The 25,199-nt window shown below is 47.3% G+C and overlaps 9 protein-coding genes across 9 annotated transcripts; 4 read left to right on the top strand and 5 right to left on the bottom strand.

The window, feature by feature from the left end:
• Nucleotides 1-295: 295 nt before the first annotated feature.
• On the top strand, nucleotides 296-5,866 carry N7478_003038 (CCR4-NOT core ubiquitin-protein ligase subunit MOT2; the record flags this gene model as incomplete). Its single annotated transcript, XM_056919252.1, has 5 exons — nucleotides 296-348; nucleotides 409-475; nucleotides 559-674; nucleotides 741-2,923; nucleotides 3,711-5,866. The coding sequence occupies 5 exons, from the start codon at nucleotides 296-298 to the stop codon at nucleotides 5,864-5,866; spliced, it is 4,575 nt and encodes a 1,524-aa protein (XP_056782410.1).
• A 756-nt stretch (nucleotides 5,867-6,622) lies between these two features.
• Nucleotides 6,623-8,255, top strand: N7478_003037 (cytochrome P450; the record flags this gene model as incomplete). The annotated part of the gene is made up of 2 exons (XM_056919251.1): nucleotides 6,623-6,930; nucleotides 6,986-8,255. The coding sequence occupies 2 exons, from the start codon at nucleotides 6,623-6,625 to the stop codon at nucleotides 8,253-8,255; spliced, it is 1,578 nt and encodes a 525-aa protein (XP_056782409.1).
• Nucleotides 8,256-8,376: 121 nt separating this feature from the next.
• On the bottom strand, nucleotides 8,377-10,502 carry N7478_003036 (fungal specific transcription factor domain-containing protein; the record flags this gene model as incomplete). The annotated part of the gene is made up of 5 exons (XM_056919250.1): nucleotides 8,377-8,924; nucleotides 8,986-9,212; nucleotides 9,284-9,706; nucleotides 9,764-9,936; nucleotides 10,380-10,502. 5 exons carry the CDS (start codon nucleotides 10,500-10,502, stop codon nucleotides 8,377-8,379), a joined length of 1,494 nt encoding a protein of 497 aa, XP_056782408.1.
• A 1,042-nt stretch (nucleotides 10,503-11,544) lies between these two features.
• On the top strand, nucleotides 11,545-12,504 carry N7478_003035 (tyrosine-protein phosphatase; the record flags this gene model as incomplete). Its single annotated transcript, XM_056919249.1, has 2 exons — nucleotides 11,545-12,043; nucleotides 12,158-12,504. 2 exons carry the CDS (start codon nucleotides 11,545-11,547, stop codon nucleotides 12,502-12,504), a joined length of 846 nt encoding a protein of 281 aa, XP_056782407.1.
• Nucleotides 12,505-13,244: 740 nt separating this feature from the next.
• Nucleotides 13,245-16,259, top strand: N7478_003034 (uncharacterized protein; the record flags this gene model as incomplete). The annotated part of the gene is made up of 5 exons (XM_056919248.1): nucleotides 13,245-13,428; nucleotides 13,481-13,487; nucleotides 13,546-13,626; nucleotides 13,677-13,903; nucleotides 13,957-16,259. The coding sequence occupies 5 exons, from the start codon at nucleotides 13,245-13,247 to the stop codon at nucleotides 16,257-16,259; spliced, it is 2,802 nt and encodes a 933-aa protein (XP_056782406.1).
• A 298-nt stretch (nucleotides 16,260-16,557) lies between these two features.
• Nucleotides 16,558-18,387, bottom strand: N7478_003033 (T6SS phospholipase effector Tle1-like catalytic domain-containing protein; the record flags this gene model as incomplete). The annotated part of the gene is made up of 6 exons (XM_056919247.1): nucleotides 16,558-17,399; nucleotides 17,465-17,543; nucleotides 17,611-17,682; nucleotides 17,736-17,915; nucleotides 17,972-18,079; nucleotides 18,127-18,387. 6 exons carry the CDS (start codon nucleotides 18,385-18,387, stop codon nucleotides 16,558-16,560), a joined length of 1,542 nt encoding a protein of 513 aa, XP_056782405.1.
• A 549-nt stretch (nucleotides 18,388-18,936) lies between these two features.
• Nucleotides 18,937-20,562, bottom strand: N7478_003032 (MFS transporter; the record flags this gene model as incomplete). The annotated part of the gene is made up of 1 exon (XM_056919246.1): nucleotides 18,937-20,562. The coding sequence occupies one exon, from the start codon at nucleotides 20,560-20,562 to the stop codon at nucleotides 18,937-18,939; it is 1,626 nt and encodes a 541-aa protein (XP_056782404.1).
• Nucleotides 20,563-21,826: 1,264 nt separating this feature from the next.
• N7478_003031 (Isochorismatase hydrolase) lies at nucleotides 21,827-22,714 on the bottom strand (the record flags this gene model as incomplete). The annotated part of the gene is made up of 4 exons (XM_056919245.1): nucleotides 21,827-21,983; nucleotides 22,035-22,102; nucleotides 22,161-22,434; nucleotides 22,488-22,714. 4 exons carry the CDS (start codon nucleotides 22,712-22,714, stop codon nucleotides 21,827-21,829), a joined length of 726 nt encoding a protein of 241 aa, XP_056782403.1.
• Nucleotides 22,715-23,518: 804 nt separating this feature from the next.
• Nucleotides 23,519-24,978, bottom strand: N7478_003030 (UPF0075 domain protein; the record flags this gene model as incomplete). The annotated part of the gene is made up of 3 exons (XM_056919244.1): nucleotides 23,519-24,685; nucleotides 24,744-24,818; nucleotides 24,895-24,978. 3 exons carry the CDS (start codon nucleotides 24,976-24,978, stop codon nucleotides 23,519-23,521), a joined length of 1,326 nt encoding a protein of 441 aa, XP_056782402.1.
• Nucleotides 24,979-25,199: the final 221 nt, after the last annotated feature.

Genomic DNA, 25,199 nt, shown 5'->3' with positions numbered 1-25,199 from the left:
TGACATAACGCGATTAGGCGCTAAGCGCAATCGGGTAATGCCAGCAAAATGAAGCCGCGCTTCAATTTCCTTCCTTCTTCCCTCTCGACGTCCCATCTCTTAGTGAACCCTCACTCCACCTCTCCTTCCTCCTCCCTTTCTTCTACTAATTACTTGCTCTTTCTCATTTCCTTTCTGGCCTTGGAGTAGCGTCTTTTCGTATCTTTTTTACTTTTTGTGTACCCGATTCCATTTAGGTGCCGGCGTTCAGATTCCCGTGTCGCCTTTCACCGTTCGCACACTTTTCACCGCGACCATGTCCAGTCGCCAACAGATCGACTCTGTCATCGATGACGATGATGAGTTTTGGTGTGTTTTGACCCCCGCTCTTCGGTCCTGCGAAGGATGAAGTATACTAACTACTCGAAGCCCCCTTTGTATCGAAGAATTCGACCTTTCGGACAAGAACTTCAAACCATGTCCCTGTGGGTATCAGGTACGAGCCTCGAAAGCCATCCCTTTTAGATAGAATCCCACCTGAGTGCTCACTTGATGGTTACTCTAACACTTCTACTCCAGATTTGCCAATTCTGCTATAACAATATCAAAACCCACAGCGAAGAGGGTCGTTGCCCGAACTGTCGCCGCCCTTACGATGACAGCACCATTCAATACAAGATTCCAGATGCAGAGGAGTGAGAACTGATAAAATGACCCCTCCGTATGTCTCGTTGTGCTGACCCTTTCTTTTCACAAATTAGGTTCAAAGCAGATCTTGCATTGAAGCACCGCAAAGCAGCTGCAGCCAAGAAAAAGGAAGCCGAGAAACGCGAAATCGAAGCATCGAGCCGTAAGAATTTAGCAGGTGTTCGAGTCGTGCAGAAGAATTTGGTATACGTCATCGGCCTAAACCCGACAATTCGCGACGAAAACCAGCTTCTGCAAACGCTGCGGGGCAGAGAATATTTCGGTCAATATGGAGATATCGAGAAGATTGTGGTTAGCAAAGCTAAGCCTGGTGGCAACCCGCACCAAGGCATTGGCGTTTATGTGACCTTCTCCCGCAAGACTGATGCTGCTACTTGCATCACTGCTGTGGACGGATCCTCTAACGGGGATCGCGTTTTGAGGGCTCAATACGGTACAACCAAGTATTGCTCATCTTTCCTACGCAACGAGCAGTGCAACAACCGGAATTGCACTTTCTTGCACGAAACCGGCGAAGATAGCGAAAGTTACAGTCGCTCCGATCTATCCTCTATGAACACGTTGTCCAGTCAACGCCAGCACCAGTCCCAGTCTGCTGTTCCCCAACCTCGACCTATCCAGCCAACATCTCAGACCATGCGCCGGCAGCCAAGCAAAGATGACTCGATTAGTGGCCGTTCAGCCGTTCCTGACGGACCTGCTCTTCCTTCGTCTGCTAGCTGGGCCAACAAAGATGCAGCTTTTAGGACCCGAAGAGCTAGTGTAACTGGAAGTCAAGCTTCACAGAGCCCCCGCCCTGCCAGCATAACAATTGCAACGGCAATTGACGAACCGAAGCGCATAGAAAAACCATCTCCTATCGTCCAGGTTGCACAACAAACCACGGCGCAAGCTGACACACGGTCTCCGGTTGGTCAACCCGAAGCTAGGAATACCAATACCAAACCCGACCCCGAGGTGCCAAGTCCATTTGATGCCCTCGTGAAAGATCTGATGTCACCTGAATTCCGCTTCGTTTTTTCTGCCTCCGACCTTCCAGCCGATGAGATTAAACACATTCAGAACTATCCTTCGTTCATAGATCCATATGGTGGTGTCAAACGCCGGGCTATGCGGGAGAAGGCGGAGGAAGAGCGGATGAATCGAGAGCAAGAGGTTATGCAAACATCAGTCGCAGAGGAGGATAGTCGGGAATCTGGCAGCTTGCAGCTTGGTGGAGAGCCAGAGGATGCGAACATCCCTCGAGGCCGTCCAACCCGCGAGAGCCATGGTGCTATTCAACCCCCTTCTCAACAAGGAACAGCCGAAAATTCCACAGTCGGATCACCTGTCTCAGCTACCAGCCATCAGTTCCAAGGCCTCAATTTGGCTGGTCGTAGCCTGACACCTCTTCAACAGCAACAATTGATGCTTCTCAAATCTGCCGGTAACCAGCAGGCTGGCTTGTCTGATCCCCTCAGCTCTGCTGCTATGGACCAGGCTGCGCAGGTCCGCCAGGGTTTGTTGCAGAGCCAGATGGCCCAGTACAACGCCCTCCAGGCTCAAAATCGACAGTCTTCCCGTTTCCCTTTCTCTGGCGATGTAAACACGAAAAACATCAGCAATGCGCGGATGTTGAGCCAAATGCAACAGCCCGGCACCCCCAATCCACTCTCAGCCCCAAGCCCCCAACACGCTCTTGCAAGTGGCTTCTACGGAAGTGGGGTGCAAGGCCCTCCCCCTGGCTTGAAGACAGCAGGAACCCCTCCAATTAGTGGTGGTGGCATGTTTGCACAGGGTCACGGATTTACCTCGAATTCCAATGTTGGACTAGGCTCGACCACCGGAAAGCAGGAGGCGACACCCGAATTGATGCGTGAATTGCTGCGAGGCAGGAATGGTACAAATGTTGGTGGTGTACAGGGCCAGGAGGCCGCAAAGCGTGAGTTCATGTTCCCTTTCCTTCAACAGCACCAAACCCCACCTCCCCTGACTCCCGTCAATGGCCTTTTGAATTCCTTCTATGGGCCTCAGGCGGGTGCCGCACCCGACTCTGGTGGCTCTCAGAAGCAGAAGAAGAAGGGAAAGAAGCAAAGACACGCTAACACTTCCTCCGGTGGAGGTGGTGTAGTAGATCTTGCAGACCCGAGCATTTTACAGGCGAGAATGCATCAGGTCGGTGCCAATGCCACTGCTGGACAAGCGTTGTATGGGAGTCAGGGCCAAGGTGGGTACAATCCCTCGATGATGTATGGCGGTGGGTTGAGCCGCTGGTGATCGATCCCCTCCAATCCCCAGTCTCTTAATACTTCCCTTGCACTTTCATGACCTTTGACTGCCTTGACGTACACCTGCCTTACTGTTCATGATCTTTGTATTCCCCTGACGACCTGATTTTATTTCCATTTTTCTTTGTTACAAAATGATGAGATTGCATCATGGCTTTTGCCAATTCTTTTCTCAGTCCCGGCTATATCATGATGGGCTACTATCCTTATTCCTCTTCATTTATGTCTACTTTTTTCTGGTCATCGGCCTTTGCGCTTTGCTTCCGGACACGGTGTTTGGGTTGTTTCTTTTGCATTTTGTGGACATACTGCATGTCCCCCGGGCCTTTTTCTCTGCTGGCGGCTGGCGCTTGCCTTTTCTTGCTTGTGTTTATTCCTTTTGCATTCGGATCTTCGCATTCAGCTATTCCCAGCGTCTTCAAGACCGTGGATGGTCTCCGCATTGATTAGTGTACGTTAAGACCTCCCTACCCTGATATCACCAGCTGGAACAGGGTCTTATTCGAAACCAGTTGTCTCACTGTTACTGTTTACATAGACTATTCTTTCCAATGTATCTGATCCTTCGGGGCCAGTGCCCATCATGTAATTATCTGTTGGCGCACCTGTACTTTGCATAGTTTCCCAGATCATCGTTCCGCATAGTCGTTGTCCATCATTGCTTTGTCCTTCGTGATCTTTCCTGCTCCCCTGCTACCATTCGGGCCTATCACACATTATTTGAAGTGAGACCGAGCGCTAACTGGAAAGTGACAGTGGACGATGAATTCCCGCCTCTCAGCAGCCAATTGAAGGATAGCCAACCTGTCGATACGTTCGGATTTCTGAAATCTCATATTCCCAATGAGACTGCGGGCCGCGCGGGGACACCGACTCTTCCGCCAGGCCTTCCACTCCCGCATGCACACCCTGGATCTGCTATCTTCCAAGACCAGAGAGATTCTTCAAAGCCATCTTCGCCAGCACCCATAGTCCCCCCGGGGTTTGGTCGCACTCCATCTCACTCTCGACCAATAAGCCCCGAGTCAAATATACGGACGGGAACTGCCTCCAATCGTAAGAAGGACGCTTCTCAAGTCTCTTTGGGTTCCCCAGTTGCCAAGTCGGCCCGGAAGCCTCGAGTCACTACCAACAATAATGATATCAATAATGATATCTCTGTTCCGACGGATGAAGCAGACAAAACAAGCAAGCTGGAAAGCCCACTTTCAGGACCAAAGGCAAGCCCCATAAGTTTAACGATGCCACTGTCTGCCCAAGAAACTTCCATCAAATCTGAACGGACGTCCTCGAGTCAAGTCCCAGCCGGACAAGGTCCAGGCTCCGCAGTTGGATCGCGTCCCAATACTCCCCTCACCACAGCGTCCCGCATTTCCGACGCCTCTGTTCCTCGTCAACCACGTATCCTCCGAGTTGTTGAAACGCCGAAGCCAGAACTTCCGCGCCCTATTGGCACTGCTCCTTCTGTAACAACTTCGGTTGCAGGAACCGGTAGGACAGACTCCCGGAGACAGAGTGTGTCATCTAACAGCCGCCCGGATTCCCCTGGCGACTTCGGGTCTGAAGCTGATTATTACCCCTCTACTTCTGTATCCCGCTCGAATTCACCCCTAGCTGCGAGTCGCATAGGCTCGGCCCCTGTTCGCTCCGTCACCAAGAGTCAAGCAAAGAAGGAGCGGAGACAGAAGGCCAAGGAGGCGGAAGCGAAAAAGGCTGAGACGGTTCCAGCTCCAGAGGAACCCGTTCAGGCACCCATTATGGGAAGAAAGAGGAAGACCAAGAAAGCACCATCGGCCGCTGTGGAGTCTATCGATACAGTCTCAGTCTCCGCCGTGGAAACAGAAAGCCCGGTTAAGCGTGATCGCGAGTCTCCCAGGAAGGCCGATGCTCCCAAGATTCCAGAAAAGCCGAAGGTCGAAGAAAAATCCGTACGGGAGGTCAAGACTGCGTATGTGGAGGAAGATCCAAGTGAATCTAAGCCTATCCCAGAGACATGGCGTTCGCACAATACCGTTGATCAGTTAGTGAAAGATGCCGAAGTGAGCGGCCGTTCTATTAAAGACCTTTTTATGGAACGAACCAAACCTCTGCATGAGCTACTTGCTGCAATGCATAAAGCTGGGCAGTTGGATCTGAATAAGAACTCACTGTTCAATCCCGCAAATCTAAGCCAGCGCACTGATATGAAGTGCAACGCGGATGATTATGATGCTTTGAAACAACCCATTGAACTCACTGAGGAACACCGGAAGACTCTCTTGCGTGGCGAGCCGGTTCGCGTGGGCTCCGAGAATCTCAAAAATCGCTGCCTAATCACACCTCGCGGCTGCGTACTTCGACACCTCGAGCCGAAAGAAGAGGTGCGGTATCTTGAGCTAGAGAAGAAGCGGAACGGGATGCCCGATCCATTTGTTGTCGGCGATGACTCGAGCAATATTAACGGCGGCTTAGAAGCGCTTTTCGCAGCGCCATCTAAATACAACATCTTTTGGGTTGAAGATACGGCGGCTCAGCTGGCGAGCATGTCTCCAACGACCGCTCTAGAGACGGCAGAGTCCATAATTCCACCTAACGTTTTATCAGCAATGGAGGCAGATAGCACACGCAGTCACGACTGGGCTGTTGCACATTCAGCCGAGCTTCTGCAGACGACAACTGCTGCTGTCCGCTCATTTGCTGCCGCTACAGCCAAGCAGATGCTCGGCTCTGCCGGAATCCCCGGTGGCAACCCCAGTCTTGATGATGTTGCGGCCATGACCGACAAAGAGCTGAAGGACCTTGCTGGCGGTTCCCAGAAGGATTTGGAGAGTACGCGAAAGGAAATGGACTCCCTTGACAAAAAGTTCCTGGCGCTCCTACGTCGTAACAAGAAGCTTCAGCAACAAGCTCTCTCTATGGCTATAGAATCCTAAGCTTGGTTCGCATTCAACATGGTTAAAGCGGTCGGTATTTTACTTTCCCAACATACTTGTACGATATTTCAGAGGAGCGAAAAAAGAAAGGAGAAGTCGCTCCAATTGAAGCCAGCACCGTCCGTCCTGTATTTTAAGTTCGAGTGTATTCTTATCCCTATGCAGATGCCAATGCATCTCGCAGATACAGGTCCTCACAGAAATAATGGATTTTTATTCCAATTCCAGCTTTTTTTTCGTGGTCCAGATCTTATTCTCTACGTAGTCGCAAAGGCGCTATAGTAAGTACCCAGCGAAACCTCCGTGTGAATATTGAGTTCATATAAGGGTTATCTATTTGTTTCTCATCAAAGCTTTCCAAGAAACCCTGACCGAGTGGCATTATTTTTCTTCCTCTGTTAAGAACTCGTACAATTGCGTCGATCTATAGATATGACTGTATCTCTAGCGAAAGCCGGAGACAATCAATGAAAACAACTTGGAGTGAAAATTAGGTAACTGGGGTCGTCAAAGGACAGATCAAGTCAAGGATTTCCCCGCTTCGATACCCACATGAACATCTTGGTCTGGTCCTACGGAGTGAACTGCATCTCCGACGGCGTTGATACATAACTCCGCCGGAGAAAAGACCTCATATCATCATCCAAGGTAATTCACAATGAAGATGATAACGATATTTAAACTTCAAAATATCACTTGAAGTGTTCTTACCGACTATTTTCAGTATTGATATTTTTCGAGACAATACTTGAAGAGATGGCAGTATTAGCATTTTTCCTCTCGCCATGGATGGCTTGCACTATTCCCGTGTGGCTGATCCTTTATTATACTATCCCATATTTCACCCAATACCGCTCACTATCACGAGTTCCGGGTCCATTCATAGCAAAGTTCAGCAACATATGGATTGGCCTCAGTGCCCGCAGAGGCCAAAAGTTCGCAGCAGTTGACGACGCACATCGCAAATACGGCAGGGTTGTGCGGATTGGGTTCAACCATGTCTCCATTGCAGACGAGCGAGCACTCAACGTTGTATATGGGCATGGCAATGGGTTTCTGAAAGAGTAATCTCCCCCTTCTATAAGTGTTAACAAGCTACGATTAACTAGTCATTACTAGTCACTACTACGAAGCTTTTGTGGCACGTACTCCGGGGATGTTCAATGTACGAGATCGTGCAGAGCACACTCGCAAGCGAAAAATTATATCACACGCATTCTCACCAAAGTCGGTCGCAGACTTTGAGCCACATATGGCAGCTAATCTGCGACGATGGGTAATCCAGTTAGACCGCATTGCATCGTCAGGATCACAGAATGGCAACTTGAATAATTTTGCACGATTCAACGCTATGCCCTGGTTCAGCTATCTAGCCTTCGATATTATCGGAGACCTGGCATTTGGATCACCGTTCGGAATGGTCAACAAAGGTAAAGATGAGACGGAAGTGCGATTTACGCTGGATGGACCCATTTCGTACGCCCCAGCCGTTGATGTCCTAAACAGGCGTGGAGAGGTTTCCTCAACACTGGGTCTTCTCCCCGCAATACGGCCCTACGCACGATATCTCCCCGATCCATTCTTTACCAAGGGAGTCGCGGCTGTGGAGAACCTCACTGGTATAGCCGTAGCTGCTGTTGCGACCCGTCTAGATGCCGCAGAAAAAGGAATGGTCGATACTCGCAATGATATCTTGTCGCGATTGCTGCAGGCAAAAGACGCAAATGGGGCTCCGATGGGACGCGAAGAGCTCACTGCTGAAGCTCTAACTCAGCTGATTGCTGGCTCCGATACAATCTCCAATACATCTTGTGCTGTCTTCTACTGGATTCTTCATGGAGAGCGCAACGCACCAGGCACGATTATTCCTCGACTACGAGAAGAATTAGACAAAGCAGTTGGCCAACAAACAGATATAGCTTCTTATAGCCAGGTTCGAGACTTACCTTTCCTTCGTCGCTGCATTGACGAGGGAATGCGACTACATTCTACATCGGCAATTGGGCTCCCTCGTCTTGTTACTGGTAAAGGGTCCGGTGTTGAATTCGATGATTATTTCTTCCCGCAGGGCACTGTTCTATCAGTTCCTTCATACACCATACACCATATGGCTGAGATTTGGGGTGAAGATGTTGATGAGTTTAAGCCTAATCGCTGGCTCAACTTGACGCCGAGACAGAAGATATGCTTTAATCCCTTCTCATATGGACCTCGGGCTTGTGTTGGACAGAATGTTGCAATTATGGAGTTGCAGTTGATTATTGGTACTTTGTTTCATCGTTATGACTTTGCGTTGTATCAGTCAAAGATGGAATCACATGAAGGCTTCTCGAAGAAGCCGAAGGGATGTTATGCAGGAATTAAACCGAGGGTTGGAAACCTGACATGACATGATTGGAATTATGATAAATTATAGGGTGTAAGAAGGTTAAGTTGCAACTTTAGTCTGTTGTAGCAATGAATATCATTTGTTTGTTTATTTTAAAAAAAAATCGATTATTTTGCAAAATTTAAACTACATTACCAAAAAACATATCCTCAAGAGAAGGAAACTCCGAGTCCATGTTCCACTCACTTTCAACCCATGACATAAATGGCTCTGTATCTTCGGTGCTCTCTGATATCAAGGTATCCATCTCATTTTTCCCATTGACATGTTGCTTGATCACGTTCATAGACCACTTGCTCACGGGTTCTGCCTTACCACCCTGCTGGATATGAGAGATACATTGCTCCATTAGCCGGATAATCTCGTCAATGCCTGGTACGTGGATTACGAATTCGGCCAAAGTCACCATTGCGAATGAGCATAGGAGATTCTCGTATGCGGGATGAATGCAAGTTGTGAGGTCTGACATCGATAGGAAAAGAACCAATATCTGCCTGGCGTGGTATATAGCGAATTCAATAAATAGAATTGAGTTATCACTTTCCGATGTTACTTTACAGCTCCCTGAGCTGTCGGGTGGAGACTCGTGTATATGCTGAAGAGTCCGATGAGCGAGGATCAAGTAAGCGCATGAATAAGCGAAGCGCAGAGGCTCTGAGGAATCGAGATCTGAAGAAAATTATCGTCTGAGTAAAAAGTACAAATTCGCTATATTGAAGGATAGACATACTGTAAATGTGTTCTTGTGACTTGCGAAGCTGTTCAATGCCAGGCCAAGCTGGAACATCCCTTTGGACTAAATTGGAGCTTATTAATCCCCAGAGCGTTCGATAAAGATTCACACCACAGAGGACAAGTTCATCTCTCGAGTTATAGCATGGGAACTCGAGAACCTTTGCGCACTGATCAAAGTACTGGCTCGCAATGACAGGTGGGCGACCCGAGCCAACTGAAAACCTGAAAATGTGTTATTGCCTGAACGAGGTACATAGGTCTAGAGAAAGAATGGAAATAAAGGAGGAACGAACTGTAGCTGACAGAGGCATATCAAATTCCAAGTGCGTAAAATGTCTCGTGCTTGAATTTGTTCGTGAGCATTGTTTGTCTGCAAGAGAGATTCAAAAGATGTAGTGATCATGACCTGCATAGCCGCAGTTCCACTCAAAAGCCATGAGTTACCATGATCGTGGTCTCTCGTTGGTCTCAGATCCCACATCGAAAATATCAACATCGCTTGGGTAGTATCGAGTGACACTGCGGAAGCAGATTGTGCCTGGCTTAGAAGTCCATGGACATGGCTGTACAATGCTTGATGTGTTGATGATCCGTGCAATGACGGGGTGATGTGGAGTCCAGCAAGTATGCAGGTTCCGAAAAGTAAAGGTGATTTGGCACGCAAGTCCGAGGGTTTAATGCTCATGAATAACCAGCGACTAGACAATTTCGAAAATCTAGAGGCGAAGCAGGTCAGATCGAAACGCTTTGAATCAAAATCATGATTTATCTACCCTTTGAGAAGTATACTCGCAGTTTGCTCCGAAATTACTCCACTTATTATCACATCCTCCGAGAGGTCTTGGATTTTCAATGGTTGTCGATGAAGTGTGATGTTTTCACGAATCTCTTGGATAAGGCTCATGGGCGCGTCGCGTGCAGTTTGCTCGGCACTTGACTGAGCTTTCTGTATACAGTGTTAGAAACAGAGATTCAACATCTCTCTATGTAATATTTTCCAAGCATGTCACCTCTGGTTTATTTTCCTCTGATTTTACAGGTCTGGCAGCAAGTGAAGCTTGGATCTCTGCCAGCGAGGACTCGACTGCGCGGAGTCTGCACGTCCGTCAGTGAATAGCACAATAATATTCCAACGAGAACTTCAAGTGATGGCCACACCTATTGTGATACTCATGTTGAAATTCCCTATTAGGCTCCCCCTCGGTTTGCAGTTGGAGCGAATCATTCCGAGTCACCCCGTAGAATGAGCATTCGATCCTGTATGCCAGTATATTTAATATTTCACCTTACTACACCCAATCGTCAATTGTTCATGTGGCTCATACCCTAAAGTTTTACAACGATGGCATGCCTCACAGTCCGGGTTAATTTCACATCGTGTTTTCAAACGCCGACATGCTTCGCACGAGCGGGCTTTGCTAGACTTAGTTGGTCTGGAAGAAGGTGCTCCTCGCCTTCTTTTTGTGACTCGCGCTCCTGCCACAGACATTTGAATAATTTGGCAGTACTCATAATGATATCTACAGCAGATATTATGGGATGATGGGGTTTTTAACAGCTTCAAGGTATCTTCCCCACTCTTGAACAAATCATCGGTGTCTTTTAGTCACCAAAAAGTTCGTTATAATTATGCAGAGACGAAGTTCTCTGAAAATAAATGACCGACCAATTAAATTCAAGTTATCAGGATTTCCTGAAGATAATTGGCCCCAGAGATGGACACATATCACACACCCCCACCTTTGAGGGACTTCTTCTGCAGTGATACACTGCGCATGCATGATAACGCACAATATATGGAGGCTTCCGCCAAAAAAGAGAAGACAAAAGTAAGATCGGTGTCCAAATATTTCCCGTGAAGGATGGAGTGAATCTTAGCAGGATAAATTCGCAACTGATCACTTCCAAGGTTGGCGTTGTCTGTCGCTATTGTGCATCTATATTCTCAAGCTTAAAAAAGACTGCGTCTTTTCTTAGGCGCTAGGGAAGAATTCTGAATTTTGAGTAGTGTTGGATTCGTTTTTGTTTTGTCTCATGAAATCGTCAAGCTTTGCATACACTCCAATCGACTTGGTCTGGTTAGTTGTTGGGAATGGGTGCTCTGGGCTACTCCACCATGACGATGTCAATGTGGGAGAAACGCCTAACTGCTAGTATGTATGCGTTAGGTTTTTCTTTGAGATTCCCCATATTCTAAAAAGATGATATGATAAGGCTAAAAACCTTTGATTCCTTCGAAGCCAACTCCGATGATCGGGACCCACTACCGCCCGACAATCCAGCGATGACATAGATCCCCACATGTGCATAGTTTCGGCTCGATTCATTGGCATGTCGTCCCTTCCTTCACTCTCCACTCTCCAGGCTTTCCCTGCCAGGGAAATACAAAGACTATGACATAGCTCGTGCTATGCGCGCAAAAATTCATGTTATCTCAGGTCCGCCCTGAGAACACATTTCCATATCAAATGGTGAAAAATTCCAGTTGTCAAGAAACTCTCACACATCCTTACCTTATCCATTTTCTCTCAACTCTTCTCCTTCTTGTGTCGCCATGATCGACGCTGAAAATATCAACGATGTCTTAAATACTGATATCCGAACACCTATCCCCGAATCGATTGTATCGAAGATCTTGTCCTTGCCACCCTTCGTGATCGTGCCTGGTGTATCCAATCTCCGAGACTTAAGCCGTGAGAACGAGCTAAGACCGGGATATGTCTACCGATCCGGTAATCTATCGGATGTTTCTCCTGAAGGAAAATCTATCCTAGCTAATGATCTCGGCATTACTACGATATTTGATCTGCGGAATCAAGGCGAAAGGGAGCGGGCTCCTAGTCCAGAAATAGACGGCATCGAGACAATATGGATGCCCTATGGGGCCAGGCCTGCAACATTGAACCTACGAGATTTTGCCAAGGATGATCAAGCTGCACCTGGGTTCGTGGCGATGTATATGGGTATTCTAAATGCAGCTAAGCCTATATTCACCGAGGTTTTCACTCATATCAGAGATGAGCCTAACGATCCATTTATGTATCATTGTTCGGGTTAGTTTCTTACACTTTTCGAGCGTACATCCATCAATGGATACGATGCTCAGCGATATGCAACGGTTACATGTGAATCTGCTTGCTAATCTTATTTTTCCTTAAACAATTTAGCTGGAAAGGACCGGACTGGAGTATTATCAGCACTTATTTTCCTCCTCATTGGCCGACATTACGATGAAATTATCAACGATTACATGTTGACCCGCCTAGCGCTGGAAGGCACGCGGGAAAATTTGACTCGTGCGCTGGGTCTAGATCTAGATATATCTACCGATCAATTAAGCCCGGAGGCAAATGGCATACTTGAACTAAGTGGAGTCCGAGCACAGGCCATGGAGGCTTTTCTGAAGACCTTCGAGGCCACTTACGACGGCGGCGTCGAGAAGTTTTTGACTAGTGACCTCGGGTTCTCACCCGATGACATCGCGTTGATGCGCAAGAACTTAAATCAACGTTAATTACCCTGTACATATACATACAAAGCTAAAGAGCAGTTATTTTGATGAATAGATGCTTTTTGTACAACGAGTTCATGACTTCCTTCTCACGATCCCCGGCCGAGATGGCCAGTGCGTTCGAATTCTAGGGATCCATTCCAAAGGGATTATGAGCATTTCAGTGCAATTTGAATTTCTTTCTTTTAATCAATACTGGCCCAGAAAACTCATCTGAACGAGTTTATTGATCACACAAACTCATATAATGAATGGTTTTATCTGATACTTCAATTCATCCCGCAGCTCCCCCACGCTCCTTCTTCCCCAGTACGCAGTGACCTTTACCCCTCTCAAGCTCCACAGTCAAACAATGCAGATCATCGCATTTTGCCGACACCAGGCCGACACCCGGAGATTGCCTGATAGAATTCCCCGGGATCAACCCTGTTCACTACGCAGCATTGCTACCGTTGCTTTCTTCCCCGCCCTGTGGGGTTGTTGTTTGAGGTCTTGACGATCCTATCCCCAAACTTAGCCCCCAACACAATGGTAAGACCCATAATAGCTTCTCGGGTGAATTCAAAAAAAAGCCAAGTCTCTCCTTTCTGGATCTCCACTTGCTTGTGTACCGGCATATTTCCGGAGAAGAGGGGGCGAGGTCAATTTTGCAAGATAAAAACCGGAGTAAATGCCCCGTTCTTTAGTCTTGTCTTCCTGTATATCATTCAAGTGCGCCATTTCGAGCTTGCCCCGGCATCACCATGCATTCGTGGATGAAGCGAGCTTTAGCAGCTCTCCCGTTGACGGTTCAACCTGTGCTAGCCCAGCATGTGGTTGACCTCACTGGGGATGGTTGGACTGTCAGCAGTAAAGCTCTGAATATCTCAGTTCCCGGTCACTTGCCTTCTCAGGCACACTTAGATCTTTATGCTGCGAACGTTATTGGTGAGATCACTGGTTAATTCAAATATATATACTTAACTAACATGTACTATAGATGATCCGTATGTGACGAAACAAGCCACTGCTAGCTAAAATGTTAACCGGTTATGTTCTTGACAGGTACTATGGTCTCAACGATTTCGATCTACGGTGGATTCCGTATAACAACTGGACCTATACCAGTCACCCTCTTCGTGAAGTGTACGCCAATATTGATGCCTTCATTGAGGAGTAAAGCTAACTACCTGCAGGTCTACCAAATCCAAGTCATCTTGGCTTGTGTTCAACGGGCTAGACACATTTACAACAATCGAGCTCTGCGGGAAATTCGTCGGAACCACCGACAATCAGTTCCGTCAGTATACCTTCGATGTCTCAGACATCGTCAGTAGCTGCAAGGGCGACCCTATTCTGTCCTTGAACTTTGGGAGTGCCCCCAAGATTGCTAATAAAATTGCTGAAGATCCGATGGCCGAAAGTATGTTTCCCGACACTCGCGGAACAATGGGTTTACTAATTAGCTGTTTCTAGAGTGGCCCTACGGTCCTCAGCAAATCTATGAGTTCGAAAACCGCTGGTATATTCGCAAAGAACAGTCTGATTTTGGATGGGATTGGGGCCCAGCCTTTGCTCCTGCCGGTCCATGGAGAGATGCGTATGTTGTGCAATTCGAGAAGGAAGAGAGCATCTACGTCCTGAACACCGACTTGGATATTTTCCGCCAAGGCCAAATTAATCACCTTCCTCCGGTCCAAAGCAATCCATGGGTTGTAAATGCGAGTATCGACTTTCTAGGTTCTCTCCCAAGCAATCCCTCAATGCACATCGAAATCAAAGATGTCGAGTCCGGAAAGGTCCTCAAGTCTGCTGCTCTGGACGATATTCACACATCAGGTCAAACTATTACCGGAACTATCACTGTCGATGCTGATGCACCAAGCCTCTGGTGGCCTAGCGGTATGGGCAAACAAAATCTCTACTACACCACTATCACCGTGAATGGTGAAAAGCAGGACACACTTGCAACCGTCACGAAGCGTACTGGATTCCGCACAATTTACCTTAATCGCCTTAACATTACTGATGACCAATTGGCACAAGGCATTGCTCCAGGAGCTAACTGGCATTTTGAGGTGAATGGTCAAGAGTTCTATGCGAAAGGGTCGAACTTTATTCCCCCAGACGCGTTCTGGCCACGAGTGACCGAAGAGAAGATGCAGCGTCTTTTCAACGCCATCGTAGCAGGAAATCAAAACATGCTTCGTGTATGGGCCTCCGGTGCCTATCAGCCGGACTTCATATACGACATTGCGGATGAGCGTGGAGTTCTGCTGTGGAGCGAATTCCAATTCAGTGACGCTATGTACCCTGTCAACGAGACCTTCTTGGAAGATGTTGCAGCCGAGGTAGCATACAATGTGCGACGAGTCAACCATCATCCATCACTCGCCTTGTGGGCTGGTGGCAACGAAATTGAGAGCCTCGAGCTCCCTCTCATTCAGGAAGCAGACCCCGACAACTACGCTTACTGGGTTGGACAATATGAGCAGCTCTTCATCAGCCTTATTCTGCCTATTGTCTACGAGAACTCAAGATCCATCTCTTATATGCCCAGCAGTACTAACAATGGCTACTTGTATGTGAATCTTTCGGCGCCAGTGCCCATGGCTGAGCGCTACGACAATACTACGAGTGGGGAGTACTACTCAGACACAGACCACTACAACTACGACAGCAGTGTTGCATTTGATCTTAGCACGTATCCTATCGGACGATTTGCAAACGAATTCGGCTACCATAGTATGCCAAGTCTCCAGACCTGGCGCCAGGCCGTCGACGAAGAAGACCTTCATTTCAATAGCAGCACTGTCATGCTCAGGAACCATCACTATCCGCCCGGTGGCACTGAGACCCATAACTACAAGAACACCTCCATGGGCATGGGGGAGATGACAATGGCTGTTGAACGCTACTATCCTATTCCCAACAAACAGGATTCCGTAGCTAATTTCAGTGCATGGTGTCACGCGACACAGCTTTTCCAAGCAGATATGTACAAGAATCAAATCCAGTATTACCGCCGAGGTAGCGGAATGCCCGAGCGCCAACTTGGATCCTTGTACTGGCAGCTCGAGGATATCTGGCAGGCACCTACATGGGCGGGTATCGAGTACGATGGCCGGTGGAAAGTTCTCCACTACGTCGCTCGCGATATCTACAAGCCCATTATTGCTGCTCCATACTGGAACTATACTACTGGGGATCTCTCGGTGTACGTTACTTCGGATCTATGGGAGACAGCTCGTGGAACAGTGAACTTGACCTGGGTTGACCTCTCCGGAAAGCCTATCAAGGGTAATGCGAACACTCCTACATCTAGTCAGTTCACTGTCGGGGGTCTCAATACCACCAAGATCTTTGACGCGAATATCGCATCTCTGCATCTCCCCGACAAGGAAAATGCGGTTCTGGTGATGTCTGTTCAAGCTAGCGGTCACCTTCCTAACTCTGATAATGGAACTGCTTCCACCTTCACCCATCGGAATAAGTTCACGCCTGTCTTCTCTAATAAGTTGGCTTTGATCGATCCCAAGGTAGAGGTTTCTCACGATCAGAAGACTGGCGTTTTTACTGTTGAGGCCAAGAGTGGTGTGTCTCTTTACACTTGGTTAGATTACCCAGCTGGTGTTGTGGGTTACTTCGATGATAACGCCTTTACTCTTCTCCCTGGAGAGAAGCGCAAGATTGGCTTTACCGTACAAAAGGACGAGACTAATGGTAAGTGGGTGCAAGATGTAACCGTGCAAAGTCTCTGGGATCAAACGACAACATAGACCAGAGAGCGATTGGGTCGGCACCTATGCCTATTTATATGCATCGTGCCCAGTCCATGAGGTCCAATCACAGTCTAGGGTCTTTCTTGATATTCCGAATTATTATGTACACCCGAAGGCTGTTTTAAGACTTCAAAAGGGTCAAACCTCGCCCCTTCGAACTTCCTTAGCTTCTGCTTGTCCCCCTCTTCGTTCCTTGAGAATATTTTAATAATACAAAGCGCTTTCTTTGTAGAGCATTTCATAAAACGAGCGACCTAAAATGATATTCAAGGATGATTAGTCTCCCGATACATCATCATGAACAGAATAGAAAATACCACAATTTGAGCATACCTTTGTTCAGACGAAGCAATCGCTTCTCGTACGTTCCTAACGGCTCTTCCATCAGGATACCCTGAGGTGGCGCTTCCTGCGCAGGTCCCATAAAGGCCCAACCCCATCTATCCTCATCAATTTTCTCCACGACCTTGTCAAAGTCCCCGTATGCATCTTCCGTCTTGCGGCTAACTACTTTTCGAACACGGGTAAGTTCCCAGGGTCCTTTCTTAAGCAACGCTTTACATCGATATCGTTCTTCATCATCAAATCCCAGACCATGCAAATCAAGTCTAATACGCACGCTTCGATGTATCCCCTCATTTGTATTAGACAAGAACCGCGATGTCGGAAGTCCAGTTTCTGGGTCAATACGACAGTATTGTCCCGGTGTACGTGTTGTCCTTCCAGCAAGACGGTAGAGTCCAGTAGCGGGTTGGACGATCTCACCCAATCCCCAGGGCCTAACGGGTTTATGCTCTTCGTAAACAGACTTATCGGCCCATGGTCTCCAGTTTTCTGACTTTGAATCATCGGGACTCGAACCGTAAGGATGCTTGTAGTAGTAGTGGACGCTCTTTTCGAATAATTTGTCGATTGTGTCGTCGTAAAATGCCACCCCGATGGATGTGAGCTGGTCCATCATCCAGGCCATGGTGATGTTCGCCAGCTCTTGGTCTGGCAGGCCGCCTCCGACGTTGGAGTGTGCGCCGCAGAACCATACCTGTCTGAGATCAGTTTTGACATCGTCGGGCCGTTCCCAGATAGCTGGGGCAAATGATGTACGGTCTTCATCTAAGGCTAATGCTTGGAAGGCGTATTCTGTTGTGTTTGATAATCGGGTGTCGTAAAATCGGCATGTGCTTTTTGTCAGTATATTCACGTACGCGTGTGTGGAGCGGAGGACTTATTCTTTTGTAGATCGAGGAAAGTGTAGTTTATTCCCAATGTTTGTATCAGGGATACCTATCAAGAGTCAGCTGAAGGGCCTGTAGAAGAGGGCGATCACCAATGAAAGACCTAGACTTCCTACGGTTTCCCAAACTGCAATGCAACGTATCGTGATGCGGCGTCCATCTGGGTCAAACACTCGCGTTAATCCAGCCTATGAATGAAATTAGGATTTCCTGTTAAACAAATCGGACGTTTGATCCTTACGTCTTCTAGTCGATGCCGATACTCCTTCCCATTATTAGGCCGAGGTGGCTTATTTCGAAACGGTTTGGAAGGAAACTTGTCCTTGTAGTCCGGATTTTCCGAGTTTTCTGCATCCTTAAATATGGGATAAAGCATCTCCATCCCCTCTGCATTGAGTAGGCCCACCGCGTCGATCAGCGCCTACACTAAACACATTAGAAGGAAGCATGCATCTTCAACAAGTATCGTGCACGTACCGCGACTCCTCGTGCCGTGAACGCCCCACGAGAGAACCCCATCAAAACAATCTCATCCCCTGGCTCATAATTGGTCGCTACAAAACTGTACGCCTCTCTAATATTCTTCTGTTTATTAGCATCTCGCCATTTGGCTTTCGAAACATCAAACATACCTCAGCGACTCCGACACCGAATACTCCACCGGCGATCGAGTCCGAGACGCCGCCGGTACTACCTACACCTGGGTGGTAGTACATGACTTGGCTTTCTCCATCGAATCCTCTTTTCCTAAGCGCACGGTAAACACGGGTAACATTTGTCGGTACCTCCAGGGTGTCATTTGGATCGTCAATAGTTGGTCGATTGTACCCCTTGTCACTGTTCATCCAAGTGCCATCAAGGCATAGGATGAGACGCTTGCCTTCGAGCGGCATTGCATTCAATGTGAGGATTTTGAGATGCAGAGAGAATATAAGCGGCTTAGCACGTGTAGACCGAAAAATAACTGCCACGTTAATAAAGGACCGAGACTGTCCTTGTGACCTGTGGAGGTGTCCTCTTTACGCCACAAGTAGAGCGATACCATACAAAGCCCCGTAATCTTTTGAACCGTTCGTGGTGAGGGGAAAGGGGAACCGAACGGTGGGGACACGCGCTGATGTGGACCAACCAGATTCGTGTCATCAATCAATTGATGCCGTCGTCAACACGAAGTGACTCTATGAATAAGCTGAACAAGTTAATTTATGGCGAGAGGAAAAGAGAAGGTGATGGGGGAGCCTGGATGATACTAGTATAGCAGAATTTGAAAATGAGGAGCGTGGTCATGAATAAATTGCATTAATAATGTACTTCATATAAGAACGGTTCACTGCTTAAACATGCTCTTTCCCGAATGTCCCTTTTAGGTATTCTATAAAAAGCATTCCACGATCGCTTCCATCTATCTTATTTATATCTATTCAAGTTCCGGAATCCAACATTTAATCGTGAGAAAATCGCGCTCGGAGCTTGGCCCCAAAGAAATAGAAAACATATGGAATCAAAACCATTCCAAGTCCGATAAAGGCCAATAACCACGAAGCCCACTGTAGTCCAAGACGAGCATACATCTGAGTGATGAACAGAGGGAAGGCAGCACCACCACCGGAGCGCAAGAAAACCTTTGCAGCCAGCGACGACGCCGCATACTTCTGGTACGAGTCAATGATATAGTTATTCACGCCGTAATAACACAAGACCATGCCAAAGCCGAATGCAATGCCAGATGACGCGGGACCAACCCAGATAATGTGGGAGTACGAGGTAGCACCCAGAATGAAGAATGCAATCGGAACAAATGGGGCTCCCCACATAGCAGCTGGGAGTCGATCTTCTGGAGTTGGCGCACGTTGACTGCAGATAAGTTTGAACTTCTTTTCAAGGTATGGTGTGGAGAGCAAGGAGAAACCGGCACCGATCAAGATCGGGATGAACATCAATCCGATCTGGCCGTCGTTGTAGTTGTAAAGCTGACCGAAGATGACGGGGTATGCGAAGAAGAATGCATACAGCATCGAGTAGATCAACACGACGTACATGCACATCAGATCAAGGACTGGTTCCGTCATAATCATGGTGATAGGACGAATTAAATTCGTTCGGACAATGTCACGAAGGCTGAGCTTCATCATCTCCTGTTCAGTCATGATATTCAAGTCTCCGGTTTCTTTTCGCAGCTTGGCAGCGCGTCGCTTGAGAATCACTGGTGCATAGGTCTCTGGAACGAGTCCGATGAGAATCAAGACTACACCTGCGAAACCCATATTTGTCCAGAAGAACAAATCCAATCGACCTGTTCCAACATTGATCCAACCTGTTACAATAGGTCCAAGGACTGGCCCACAGTAAGGAGCTGCAGCGAAATAGGCGATAGCCATACCGCGCTCCTCGATGCTCCAGATATCGGCGATGGTTCCACCAGCTAAAGATAGACCGGAGCTAGAGAAAACACCACATAGAAAACGGCAGACTAATAGACCGCCGATGTTAGGTGACAAGGCGCATGGAATGTTGAAGATGACGTAGAGGCCCAATGAGATAATATAAACTGGTCGGCGACCAATAATCTCAGAAAGAGGAGACCATAGCAGAGGTCCTACTGCAAAACCACACACCATAATCGAGCAGGTCAAGATGGCAACTTCTAATGAGACATCGTATTTCTCTTCAATGAGACCCAATCCACCGGTAACGATAGAGGACCCATAGGCAATGCAAACCACAAGTGCTGATGCAACAAGTGTAATGTACCAACGGTAGGCACGAGACCAATTGTGTGGGTGCTCAGGGTCCCCAATGGTAAAAGTCACGAAGTCTGCAGACCTCTTCGGTCCCTTTTCAATATCTTCTTGGCCGTTGCTGGGTGTATGTGTGACGGATGACTCTCGGGATCGTATTTGTTCTAAAGTCGCTTGTGGAACAATACCAGTTTCCGTTTCCACAACATATTCTTCAGGGAATTCGAGGTTCGCGCGATTTTCAATATCTGCATAGTTGTAATCGATTGGTGGTGGGGTTTCTGTGATCCCGGCGTTGCGAAGACTTTCTTTTGTCTCAGCGTTGAACATGGCTGGATGCTGCGTAGATTCAAGGGTTTGATGAGAAGAATGTATTGAATGTGTCATATTATATGTGTGTGACAGTTGAAACTTTAATGATGTTGTACAAAATAAAAAGAGGATAGATGTAGAGCTACTTATACTTTGCTGTGTCTGCCGTGTTGACATTGATAGACAGGAGGTACATGAATCAGAAATACTTCAAACCGATCGATCTCCGAGATATTCCCAGATCTTACAGGTTTTTTGATCGAGCGGCATTTAATACGATAGGCTAGACCCTGAACTATCGCTTATCAACATCAAGCTAGTTACCTCATGGATATAACTCGGTGAATCCAAGTCGACGATCAAAGCATTTTGAAGCTGACATGAGGGGCGAAACTCGGTGATGGCTCGGTGCCGAGCAAATTCCGCGCTGCAATGGGTGATGCTCGGCATGCCGAGACTGATCATAGCTAAAAAGAGCGAAGGTTTGACGTACCTTTGACTCCTTTCGAACCGTTCCATAGGGCTGGAATTCTAACAAGACCCAATGAAGCACGGACTTTCTATGGAAGCTTTTTCATGCGCTATTTTAACGTTGTCCTTTTGCCGTATTTGTTCGACTGCATACATAGACGTGGCCACATACCAATGGTTGTCACACACTGACATCTTTAAATATTTGTGATTAACCCTTTTTGACATTTCGACATTCTATCTCTGGTCGTACTCATGCCCGGTCAATAGAGATAAACCCCTTTTTGATGTTATGATCGGCTCCCGAGACAACCCGAGAGAGGATAAGAAGGAGCCGCAGTGGACTGATGTTGCAATAGTGCGGCGCATAGCGCTTCAACGGCTCATCCTGATTTTTCCTGTCGGGTCGAAAGGAGGAGTCAGCGAACCTCGCTTATTTGATATTGGCGATCGCAATTTGTATCTTGTTTGGTAAGGAGGTGACATTTGGACCTCGGGATGGCCCCGGAGAAGACGTATAATTTGAACAAGTTCACTCTTGACTTTCCTGCAATCACTTTAAGTTGTGGGTCCTTCCAACATTGAAAGATTAAATTCACCGGGCAAAATGATTGAATGAATAGATTCGATGCTGGAAATGAGGTTAAAAGTATAGCTTCTGATATTTTTATCGAGTCTTTGTTGTTATCATTGCAGCATTGTACATGAAATGCGGTTCAAATGTTGAATTTGTGCATATATACACTGAAGCTTTTATTCATTATTTTAAAATCATAACTCTAGACCTCAATTTGCTTCAGGCCATCCGTCTCTAGTAATATGTTGCACTTGATCGTGATAGTGCATCGATGGCCTGCTCAATAGTAATGACATTGGCCGGTAGCTTTGGCAGAATTCCTTGGAGGATCGCGTCGTTGATTTTGGTCGCATCGCTTCCAGTCTCAATCGTGTTATTGGCAATGACGTAGCTATTTGAAATTAGTATAATTCTCTTGGCAAAAGGAAATGTATATACTTACACATTGAAATCCAAATCGAAGAGGCGTTGGGCAGTCGCGAGAATCACCCCCGAGGTTCGCAGGCCAGACTGTTCGAGATGCTGTTAGAAATCCATTTTTATGTTGTCCTTCCGACGTCGAACATACCAAAATAACTGTTTCAATCTTCTGGCTCTGCAGAATTTGTACAAGCGTGTTATCCGCGCCCGCAAAATAACGCGTCTTTTGCAGGACAATGTCGTAATTAGGCAGCGTCTTGAAAGCAGGGTAAAGTTGTGATTTCGGGTCCGACCCTGTGAGATTCCCAACTGTAGCAACGTCGGTCATGAAAGGGGCATCTGGTGAGATCTCAGGCAAAAGGCTAGTGGAAAAATAAAGGCGGCTGAAAATGCTGATCGGAGGAGGGGATTGTTTATGCACACTTAATCTATCAGCTCAGGTTTTTGACAGAACATTCCAGTGAGTGAAACTCACGCGTTGATCCATTTTGCTGTGTTCTTGATGAACGCCTGCCCCTGCGATGTTGTGTTGATCGTCCCCACGAGTCCGCTAATTAAGTCGAGGTTTAGAACTGCGTAGTGGGATCCAAAACTGAACGAAGAGTCTGTAACTGTAGAAGGTGTTGTTGTCGAATACCCCACAGCAGATGATTCGACAAGGCAAGGAACAACAGCGAGCAATCCCCAGGACAGCAGCTTCATGATGAACAATGGATATTTATTTGATCGGTTTGGATGCGATAGCGATATAGCTTGGGTGTTTTCGAGGCTCTGTTCAGGGGTTTCACAAACAGCTGGTGATGTTCAAGGGGCAAAGAAACGAAAAAGCCTTGGTCTCTTAAAACAGATGGGCGGGGAATCTGTTGCGTCTTATTTCCACGAGAACAAACTAGCACTATAACAGGCAAGTACGTAGTGAAGATCGGCAGAGATTGGCGGATCCGCGGATCTTCGAATGATGCTTCTCAAGGCTTTTCCTCGCACCATGTAATCTAATTTTTTTTAGACAAGTCTTCAAATTGACATTGGGCAAACCAATCGCATATCTTCAAACTCTTTTATTTGTGAATTGATCTCGTCTCTTTGATATTTATCAATGTGCCCATAGACTCTGATGGGACCCACAGGGGCAATGATGCGATACATACATTATCCGGCCCCACGCCGTACTAATTGCTGACCGTCCATGAGCGCTAAAAGGACGAAGAATTAATAGTGGTCATGTTACTTAGGATGGAAGTCGATCGCAGAATATAGAAAATACAAATGAGAATCTCTTCAACGCTGGAGAATCCATTCGAACTGAAGCTATACAGATAGCTTGGTCAGATTCATAAATTCGAATGCTGAATGCCAGAGCTAGGTAAATACTCCGTAGAAAGACACAGTAAAAAACCTGAAACCAATTTCTCAACCATGCCGAGGTTCGCTCCTTGACCTAATGCTTGAAATAATCCATCGCTGTCGTTTTATCATACCTTTCGCAATTTAGTGGTAGTCATTTATTCACCACTTGTTGTTGAAAACCTTCCCATCAACATAATTGACCAACTCTTTCACGGGCGGTAGATGATCTCGTCCACCACCGAACAGCATACCGTGACGCAATACCTTGCGGTAATTCTTTCCGGGTGAAACTTTGCCTAGAACATATTCTTGTCGAGTCTCGACTCGCGTCGGAACAGGGATCGAGCGACCAACTGCTGCCTCCATACCTTGCCATGCAAAGGTAATAGCCTCCTTTGCCCCGCCAGGGATACCGGCTTCGTCCAACATGAGAATTCGTGTATTTGGATAATTTTGTTGAATGAAAGCGGTGATGTTGGGGTTGTAGGCGCCGCCGCCACACATAAAGATCTCAGCGATCTCAAGGTCACTGGGTGCATATCGACGATAATGATCCACGATAGCTTGAGCTGTCACACGAGTAATAGACGCAACAACGTCATTTGGATTCAGGCCTTTAGCCTCGGCCTTTTGAATGAATTCGTGGGCGAGCGTATCGCGGAAGACTTCACGGCCTGTTGTCTTCGGTGGCTCGAGAGCAAAATATTTGTGACTCAAGAAATCGTCCACTAAAGTTTGGTCGACTGTGCCTCGGGCACCCATCTCCCCGTCTTTATCATATTCCATTTGCCCGTTCGTGTAGTGTCGTACGACAGCATCAATGAACACGTTCCCAGGGCCAGTGTCAAAATCATAGCACGCATCTATGCCGCCATGTGAATCAGGCGGGATGAAACAAACGTTGGCTATGCCACCAATGTTTTGACAGGCGCGCAACTTGGTGGGATGGTGCAGCACCAATGCATCGAAGAATGCAATTAGCGGAGCACCTTGTCGACCAGCCGCTTGGTCACTGACACGAAAATCCGTTACAGAAGTGATTCCCGTACGGGAAGCCAAAAAACACCCTTCGGCCATGGTCAGAGCACTTCGGGTTTCACCAGGCTCCGGCATGGAAAGGAGCCAGATCGTTTGACCGTGAGACCCAAGAACGTCGATGGAGTTAATATCGACCTGATAGTCTTTGCAGAACTGGTGCACGGCGGACGCGAACGTCTCTCCCAAAATCACATTTACCTCGGAGAGTTCAGAGGGCGATGTTTTATTATGAAGAATCATGTTCATCACACGCTTTTTGATAACTGGCTCTAAAGGGATTTCGCCATACTAAAACAACAGTTAGTTACGAGACTCTCGGTCGGAATCTCCCTATGAGATTAATTACTTTCAAAAGCTCAAAATGCATTGGAGCTTCGGGTGTCTCTTGACGAAATCGACAAAGGGCACAGTCGATGCCATCCTATAACGTAGTATATCGTGAGCTTGGCATGTCTTTTACTGGGCAGTATTTCTAAAGACTGGAAAGGGCAACATACCATTGATGTACCACTATTAAGACCAAGGACCGTAATATCCAAGCCATGGCTGGGACTACTATTTTCTGCGTTTGAAGGGGTCATGATGGGCGTATAGAGCAAGCACAGACGGGCGGAAAGGGATACGAGGCGATGTTGTTTGAATGAAATGGCACGGTTTGCGGGGAAAAGGGGGCTGAAATAAATATGTGATCGGTTCTGATTTATCGCAACTCATTGACTGCCAAATTGCAGTGGATCCATTCTCCAACATGGGTTCACGCATTCTTACATCTGATCTGATATTCTCCTACGCTGAATGGACA

Source organism: Penicillium angulare (genome assembly GCF_028827245.1).
Source record: "Penicillium angulare strain IBT 27051 chromosome Unknown utg000003l_segment0_segment0, whole genome shotgun sequence".
Lineage (NCBI taxonomy): Eukaryota > Fungi > Ascomycota > Eurotiomycetes > Eurotiales > Aspergillaceae > Penicillium > Penicillium angulare.
This window is presented reverse-complemented; position numbering and strand designations above follow the sequence as displayed.